Genomic DNA, 9,455 nt, shown 5'->3' on the forward strand with positions numbered 1-9,455 from the left:
CTGAGAGAGACCGAGGTGGACAGAGATAGACATTTTTTTCATCATCATGTCTCTGACATTTTGGGACCAAAGTCTAAAAAGATTCCTTCTGGAAGAATTCAGAGTCCCTTGTCATATCTGTCCTCTCTTCAGTTCTCCAAGCTCATTCTGACATAAACCCAGAAAATGGTGGATGAGTTAAGGAAGGAAGGTTGTGCTCATTTGTCCTGTAAGTTCGATCGTGATGTTCTGCTTGATGGCTTTCTCCTGACACAAAGTCAGAATCCAAGTGATTTGCCAAACCGGAGAACAAGGTCGCTTACAACAAACCTCAGGTCTTTTTCTCCTTAGCTTTACAGGGAAATGAAAGAGTTGTAGGAAACCTACTCAGATAATGTGGAACATTTAGGAAGGCCATGCAAACCTAAAATAAATCGAAACCCTGGAAGTCTCATGATACATTGACCTACTGCAAAAATTGAGTATTTCTGACTCATTTTCTCAATTTTCTTCTAGTCCAGTTACTGACGACTGTTAGATCCAGAGAATCCCTGAAAGAGAGGAAAAAGGCTGTTTTGGGAGAATGAAATTATAAATTATTATGCTGACTTTGGGCGGTGCATGTTAGAAAATCTTTCTATGCAAAAGTATGCTTGTGTACATTGAAGATATATGAGAGACAGTAATGACATTTTTCTGGTATTTCTTAATTACTTAATAGTTTCTCGATAGAAGTAAAAATGCACGAGTGCCCCCAGTGTCATCTTTTGGGTGGAAAATTTTTTAGTTTTTAGATTTAAAACTTCCTTTTGCAATGTTGTTTTTACTTAAAAAAAGGCTTTCACTTTACAAAGTGGGCCACTGCCTGGAGTCTATCATTTGGATGCCTCAGCTCACTTTGGGTCTTGTTTGTCTCCAGATCCGCCGGTGGCAGAAGGCTCAGAAGAAGGCAAGGCCTCCAAGTAGCCGAAGGCCTCGGACCCGCAGGTCAAGCTCAAGAAGGTCTGGATATGCTTTTGCTCACCAAGAGGGCTATGGAGAACTTATCACATCTGGAAAAAATATGCGAGCTAAAAATCCACCCCCAACATCAGGGCTGGAAAAGACACATTATAATAGCACTAGCTGGATTGAAAATTTATGTAAGAAAACCACAGACACAGTGAGCAGCTTTGGCCAGGATAAAACAGTGAAACTGTGAGTCAATATGAATTTAAACCACATAGTTATCTTTTCACTTCAGGTGGAGCTGAAATTCTGCTGGCTCCAGAGTTTGAGATTTGAGGCAAGAGGCGGGGCGGGCAGATTGCCTCACTTAACTGAAATCTGCGGCAGACAGCTGCCAATGCCCATGAAACAGGAGTGTGTGCTATGGAAAACCAGGCCAGAGGGTCACTGTCTAGTTTGTGATTTGGTAGACAAAACACTGTTACAAGTACAGATTTTTTTTTTCTTTTTAAAATCAACCTAGATAACAATTGACCTGAACTTTAGAATCTTATTTATGGAGAAAAACTTGTAAAGCTGCATATACATTGAATGGATCCTCAGGCGGATAAAAGGGTGCATTTTAAAGGTATATATATCCAAGCCGAAAAGCATGCGTGTTGACAGATAAACACATATATGTAAGATCAGCCTTTCCCGAGGTATACTTTTAAAATTTAAAGTGTGTACTATGGTGCTTTCAGACTGAGTTGCGTGTCACTCTTTAGTCTTGATATCTACCTGTCTGTTCAGCCAGGACAACAAATGGCCTTCACACCTGAAGAATACAAAAGTGTGTTTATATTTCTCATTTTTCTACCAGTCTAGAGACAAAGGAGAGTGAACATCTTTGCAGCAGGATAGGCTGGTAATTTAATCAAATTCATTCAAAAAGCTCTGAGTCTGTGTCATGTAAGGACATGCTTATGAAATGTCAGAGAGGCTTGCCACTAAGTATTCTAAATACTTTTCAATGGCTTTTCTAACAACCTCAGTAGTAATTTGCTGAGCATCATCCAGACCATTAATGGAATCAGCAAAGCATTGGAATTTCACACAATGGGCAAATATTTTCAACATTTCCAATTTTTAAAGCTTCAGAATTGAAGCCAAACAAATTAATAAATAATGTTTTAATTACTATTTTAAAAGTCAGGTTTAGATCGTTTAAAGTTACTTGCTTTTGATGCTCAGCTGTCATGTTTATAATTCAAATGTGTAGTGAACATATGTGGGTAAGGTTGATTTTTTTGGAGATGTTGCAGCTCAAATGTTCAGTCCCCATGTGAATCATCAGTGTCTTTCCTGTCAAGTAATTTGGGCATAGTTGTGTGAAAACCTCAGTTCTGTCACTTCTTATCTCTATAAACCTGGACGATAATGTGCCTTCTCTGAGGCTCAGTTTCTTCCTCTGTCAAATGAGGACATACTATCTACCTCATGTGGTTGTTTGATGGTTGTCAAAGCACAAATTCTGAAATTATTAAAAACATAATTATTTCATAAACAGATGAGTTAAGTTCCAGTTAACTTGACATCGATATAGCAGAGAAATTGGAAGAGAATATGAAAAAACTGGAATTTAAGTAGTCAGTGGGGAAAGCTTTGATAAAATGAAATTGCCAGTAAGATATGAAACTGGTTAGTGTCCTACAGGGAAATAAAATTATAACCGTGGAGGTACATTTCTCTACCAGAAAGCAAAAATAAAGCATCATGTCTTAATGGTTTTCTACAAGTCAACTTCTAATTCCACAGAGTCCTTAATCTGGTCCCTATTAAATTCTTGGTCAAAGTAACATTTCCCAAGAGAGTTAGGTGACACTTGAGTGAGCTTGATGGATAATGAGCTAATGTGATATGTATAGGCCACTATTTTTTAAAATCTAAATTTCCAAGTCTGGGATAATTTTTCCTAAATGGGATCAAGTGACATAATATGTGTAAAAGAGTCAAATGCGGTTGTGTACCATAACAACTGCCTATGGAAGTTCTCTTTCCCTTACATGCCTGCCTACACTTACCCAGATGTTAGTTTTCAATGTCTAATTTGTCATTAGTTTCACCACGTTTGCTCACTTTTTGTAATATTTTTGCAAGATTTGAAAACTTTCAGTAAATGTTTTGGCACTATTGGTACTTGATGTTTTATCTCTTCTTTATGGGAAATTCATTGGGGAGATTTTTGTTACATTAGTCCATGGATATTTTTTTCTCTGCTTTACATGCTGAGGGAAATGTACTCATTGTTAGAACCAGAGTCAACAATAAAATGAAACAATTGGACCTACGTGTAAGGGATAGGAAAGATTAGAAATGGTCCAGTTTTGCAAATCCAGTTTAAATTAAATAAGGCTGTTTATAAACAAATAGTGTGGATGATTGTGAGAGAAACATATTATCCGCTTACTTTGGCCCCATGAGATCCAAGTAAACTCACACACCCATTGCGAGATCATTCAATTACAAGTGCCAGGGATTATTTTGAACCTGAAGATGAAAAGTGATGAGAGGTGAGTAGTGATGGTGGGGGCACGGGGGAATAATAAAATTTTAATTTTACATAAATGTTATCAAATTATTTGGAAAGAAAAACTATTTTCTTCTAGATTCAAGATTTAAGTTGATAATCTTGTGTTTTTAAAATCTCAGTCCAAGTTTTGAGCTGTTATAGGCAATTGCAAATCGAGTTTCCCTGACTGAGCTCTGCTATCTTTGGCTCTCTCCTCTGCCTCCAGATGCATATATCTATGAAGGAAAGAAAGAGAGAGAGGGAGGAAGAAAGTAAGACAGATAAAGCAAGAGAGAGGAAAAAGTAATGGAGGAAAGGATGGTGGGAGAGAGAAAAGAGTTTTCCAGTTATATATATATATATATTTTTTTTTTTTTTTTGAGATAATCTGACTCTCTGAAAAATAAAATGCAATCCCTCAAAGAAAAAAAGTGGATTATATTTGACTCTTGAATGGTAAGATTTCCTTCACATCTTGTGTGAGAACAAGCAAAGCTTATCAGAATGGGGACCAGGAGCCCTGGCTTCTTGTCACGGTGATGGTGCTGCTTTGTGAGCTGGAGCATGCCACCTGACTTCTCCAGGCCTTGGTGTCCTCGCCCATTGACAGAGAAATTGGGACAGGATGGTCTTACAGACCTTTTCTCATTTACCCAATCTGTGAGCTGCTCTTGTCAGTGATGTCTGTTGTGTATTTGCAATTGCCTTTCTTAGAGAGAGAGAGAGAGAGAGGGAGGGAGGGAGGGAGAAAGAGAGAGAAGAAACTGAATTGGGTGTTCTCTTGAGGGCAGGGCCTGGCTCTTCAGGCTCTTGTACTGGTTTGTATTTCTCTAGACTAGCCCCTGATGCACTGCTATCTCTGGCTTTTCTCTCAGCTTACCACAGAGCTGCTAAACCCTGTGGTGACATTTTACCTGGGTCATTTGAATGCTCAATTTCTTGTTAATGATTCATGAAGATATCTCCACACCCTCCTTTCCTCTCTCATCATTTTGAGTAACAAAAGTATCCAGATGTGAAGGTAAGACACTCATGTCCAGCTAAGAAGAGGATCATTTAAAAGTCCTCCCTACCTTGAATCTGGGCTTAGAGGAGATTCTTTGAGCCTCTGTTCCCTTGGGACACAAGTTGGCACAACAGAGCTTGAACAATTTTCTTCATAGTTATAGAGCACTTTGCAGTTTGTGTATCATTCTTACATAAACTGTATTGTGTCTGTGTAGATTTAAAATGTGCAGATCTAGGGAAGATGTGTAAACAGTGTAAAAATGTTCAGAAATATATGTTTCAAATGTTCTTTTACCTTTCAGTGCAAATAAAAATCTCCTCCCTTCCTTCCTTTCCTACAGCATTTAGTGACGTTAGGTAGGTGTGAAAGGCAAAGGAAATAAAAATGTCTCAAACTATTTCTAAAAAGTCACTAGGAAATCTAACTAATCAGAAAAACTCTACTTCTGATTTTTATGGTAAGAAATTGAATTACTCTGTTAGTGTGTGCACAAAATGCCTCAAGATTGATATGATCTAATTATCTCAGTTATATGACTCAGAATTATTATTTTACACTACAAAGAGTAGGCACAGTGGAGGAATCCAGGAATAATGATGACTTACAGACTTTGTGATGGGATTCTGCAGGCCATGGGTCAGATAACCATGTGGGGGTCACAATTTTCCAATTTTTACATTAACATCTGGTATTAAATGTCTGCAGTTTGCTCTACTGCGTCACATTTCATTCCTTGGTGAGAAATCATCAGCTTTTGCAATTCTCTAGCCTAAGCCTTTAGCTGAACTGCCTGGAAGCCAGAACTAAATGACCCACGTATTACCAAATGTGTATTGCAAAAGATTTGGAGGGACTTGCTGGGCTAATCTGTAGTTTGGGGCTCTGACTTAACCCTATCTGTCCTCGAATTTCAAAACTTCCTGGCAGATCTATTCCTGTAATTGGTGCAGAATGCAAATCAGCTTGGAGCTGCATACATAAACATCCAGATTTCAAGAAATAATAATGATTAATTGGCCAGATATCTCTGGCTATCTCAATTCAGATTCCCATAAGGTTTAACAAGGGCAAGTTAAAATTGTTAATAAACTGCAGCCCTAGACTTACACAGAAAATTCTTACTGGAGCAGGATGCGTGGAGAGATGATAGTTAACTTAACTAGGAAATAAAGTAATGATCAAGAAGAAATCTAGTTGTTTCGCCTCTTGTCATAAATGTTTCTATACTCCCTGCTTTCTTCTAGGTAAATGTGAGCAATGATTAGGATGCTGCTTTGACAGCTGTTGATTTTCCTTCTTGTCCCCTTTCTGTCTCTGCTCAGTATGTGGCACTATAGAGATATAGAAGTATGAGATAATGCACAAAGATTGGACAGAAATAATACTGACCCCAAAATATCCTCAGAAAAGGTTTTGAATAAAATTCCTGTTACTGGATTTCTCAAGATAATGTCACTTTCATTAAATAACTACTGAAAAAGAATAAATTAATTTGGGATTATGATTAGTGACTGGGGGAGATATTAAGCTTATTTAACAATCAGTTTGACAGGGGCACTGACCAATACGAATGAACATGGGCCATCAATGACTAGTCTTGTCCCACTGCTAATGGCAGTTGGCACTCTGACCTATTTGGACCACATGATAAGTCACATTTTTCTTTACAAGGTGCCTATTTGGTCTAAGCTAGATAAAAACAGATTTTTTTTTTAACCAAATAACCTACAAAGTGCTATAGGGCACGTCAAAATGTTTTCCTGGCATTGTTTTGCATGGTAGCTAATAGTTTTCTGAAGCTACAAGATGATGTGTTTTGAACAACAGAAATGGTTTCTAACTGCATAATATTATTGACAAAATATGTTTAGGTATTGTGAATGGTTTTTGTCTGAATACTAACATTTTTCAAATATTTTTAAAAATATATTTTACAAATATAAATGATTGTGGTTCATAGTTTGGGAGCTTAGTTTAATACTTAGGGGTAGACAAGATTACTGGAATTATTTTTTGATTGACAGGCAAGACTTTGTTTTATGGTTCCATTTCTTCCTGGAAGTTCTCATAGAGCTTATATCTAGTAGACATCTCAGATGAAATGTGCTAACAAATTTAGTTCTACTGGACTAAATTTAAAATTAATAAGTGAATCAATCACTTAATAGAACACTGAGTGTGGAGAGGACAAGGTACAAGATAAATAAGAAACAGTTTCTTTTTCTTGCCCTCGGAGAGGTTCTAACTCAGTATCTTTCGACCATGCATTATACATACCACAGTTGATGGAATCTAAAATGCCACCTTGTAAATGATGCACCATTAATTTATATACCACTGGAAAACAAGAAGAATATTGCCACTTAGAGTTGTAAAGATGCCATTGGATGTAAGATTTATTTCTAATTAGAGATGTTAAATTATGAAATCTGCTAAGTATTGGATTGTAGGAGGTTGAAAAGTGATGAAAAAACATAGTTCATGGCAACTACTTTTGTTTTGATTGTGTATTTTGTTTAATACTTGAATTGTTTCTATAGCGCAGTTATAGCAGTCTTTAAATTTACTTTCATTACAAATATTTGTCAAGTTTTGTTTCAGAAACGTTTTTCCTACTCTCTTGCATCATGCACCCAGACATACTACAAAAAACTAATTCATAACACAGTAAGGGCAAACATTATTCATGTAAACATCTTTCATTAATTTCCCATAATTTAAAAAAATCATAGAATTATAGATATTGAAAAAGGCTCATAGATTTAGTTCAAATTCCACAAGAGACCAAAGATGCTCGTTAACTGTGATGGGGTTAACTTTGGGTTGCAATAAATGCCGAAAGCATACCCCTGGCTTCTACTCCTTAAACATACCTCACAACCTAATAAATGTATTTCAGGATAAAGAGAGAACATAGGAAACCCCGGAGGAAGCTTTTGAAGAAGGGAGCTCAGAATCATGGACATAATTTTCCTATATTATAAGCAGGCATTACATAGTCCCTGTAGCTTCCCAATACATGAATCAAGGTTAATTATTGTAACCCAAAATGTAACCAAGTAGATATGTTAAGATACATTGGCATGTGTGTTCGTATTGCTACTATACACAGTGAAAATTTGTCATATTATGTATCATTTCATTATATCCAGGACCAAAGTGGAAAAAAAAAAAAAAGCCACTCAAGTTGAATATCATCATAAAGGAGTTTTTTTGTTTGTTTATTTGTTTTCAATAACATAAGAGTCAGGAAAGTTGGGAGGTATGTCCTAGGGATGTGATTGGTCTTGATATGTAACAACTTTGAACAACTGGGTGCAAAGTCACAGACAGAGGAAGCAAAGGTTTTCGTTATCAGAGGATGTCTCTGTGTCTGGTTGGAAGTTTGGTGCTTGGGTGCATAGTCTTCCAGAGCTGAGACAGGAAATGTACTGCATGGAAACTACTTTTTAAAGAAGGGAATAATAGTTTCAGTATTTACTAGGGGATGGGGAATACGTATTTTTATTTTTTTAGGAAAAGAAAAGGGAACACAATGAGCTCTTTTTGCAGGCCAAGGGAAAGCAGAGCCTGGAGAGGCGGGAACAAGGGGTACTCTCTCAGGGAGATGTTTCAGAGGGCCTCTTCACAGAGCATTCATAATGGCAAGACAATGAGGATGCTGTCACATTTAACCTGGGCAGATGCGTTCTCTGAAAAGCCCCAGAGAGGATAAAAAATGTCTGGGACAGCTCCCTAGGACCTCATGGGGCTTGCCGAATGTTGAGAGAGCATCACTTCCTTCTTAGAACCCAGCCTATGGTGTTCCTGGGATTTAATTGGTATCATTCTGGCAAGTTAATCTGATTAGTTTACTTGTATCTTATATTTTGCTGCAGCATCCTCACAAAAAAGAATCAGAAAGTTACTAATTGATTGATTAACTTATTTTATAGAGCAAGGCAGTGCAATGTGGTGATTTCGAGTCTGGGCTCTGGGGTTCAGCCTGAGCTCAGCTATCAGACAGGAATGGTAATCTTCCCTATCAGGGATGGCTCCTGTGATGATCACATGAGATGTTTGTTGCAAAACACTGCCATATGCCTGGCTCATGGAAAAAGATGAATAAATACAAGCTGTTTTTACCAGAAAAGCAACCACAGGTTTGTACCCCAGAGGGCTGCATTTCACTTGCCCCAGGGAGATTAAATAGGTCTTTTTTGGAAAATGTTGGCTTACAGAGGCTAGATAGAGCTGCATACTTGGACACAAGAAGGAATCTGGGTGTTAAAGAGAAGGCTCAGTGATTGAATGCTAGAAAGATCTGAATTTTTGCACACCTGGGGGATGAAGCGTGGTACATTCTACTGAACAGCAGAGACCCTAATTCCACTTGCCCCCCAAACCCCATCCCCAGTACCCTAAGAGATGGCAGGTGGTTGGACATCTGGATGCCTGGGTATGATCAGTAAGTACCAAGGCCTTCAAAGCAATGGCTTCTGTATGAGTCCATTCTCACACTGCGTAAAGAACTACCTGAGACTGGGTAATTTATGAAGAAAAGAGGTTTGATTAATTCACAGTTCCACAGGCTGTACAGGAAGCATCACTGGGAGGTCTCAGGAAAAACTTACAAACATGGCAGAAGGCAAAGGGGAAACAACCCCCTTTTTCACATGGTGGCAGGAGAGAGAGAGCAAGTGAAGGGGGAAGTGTCCACTTTTAAACCATCAGATCTTGTGAGAACTCACTCACTATCATGAGAACGACATGGAGGAAATCTATCCCCACGATCCAGTCACCTCCCACCAGGTCCCTCCCCCAACACTGGGAATTACAATCCAACATGAGATTTGGGTGGGGACACAGAGCCAAACCATATCAGCTTCTGTCCCCAGTAGCTTACCCTCTGGCTAGCAGAGTGGGAAGGGTGACTGTGTTGTGATATGGAAACCCAGATGTCAATAGTGGCAACATAGGGGTCCTGAA

General features: G+C 38.2%; 1 protein-coding gene across 1 annotated transcript in view; it reads left to right on the plus strand.

Moving 5' to 3' along the window:
* The window catches only part of ATP8B4 (ATPase, class I, type 8B, member 4), a 267,168-nt gene extending 264,063 nt beyond the window's left edge, over positions 1-3,105 (plus strand). The window contains exon 28 of the mRNA XM_011995769.1: positions 899-3,105. Coding sequence (XP_011851159.1) covers positions 899-1,180 — 282 coding nt within the window. The 3' untranslated portion in view covers positions 1,181-3,105. The remainder of the gene's footprint in view (positions 1-898) is intronic.
* The last annotated feature ends 6,350 nt before the right edge of the window (positions 3,106-9,455 follow it).

Source organism: Mandrillus leucophaeus, unplaced genomic scaffold, assembly GCF_000951045.1.
Source record: "Mandrillus leucophaeus isolate KB7577 unplaced genomic scaffold, Mleu.le_1.0 Scaffold497, whole genome shotgun sequence".
In the NCBI taxonomy this organism is placed as follows: Eukaryota; Metazoa; Chordata; class Mammalia; order Primates; family Cercopithecidae; genus Mandrillus; species Mandrillus leucophaeus.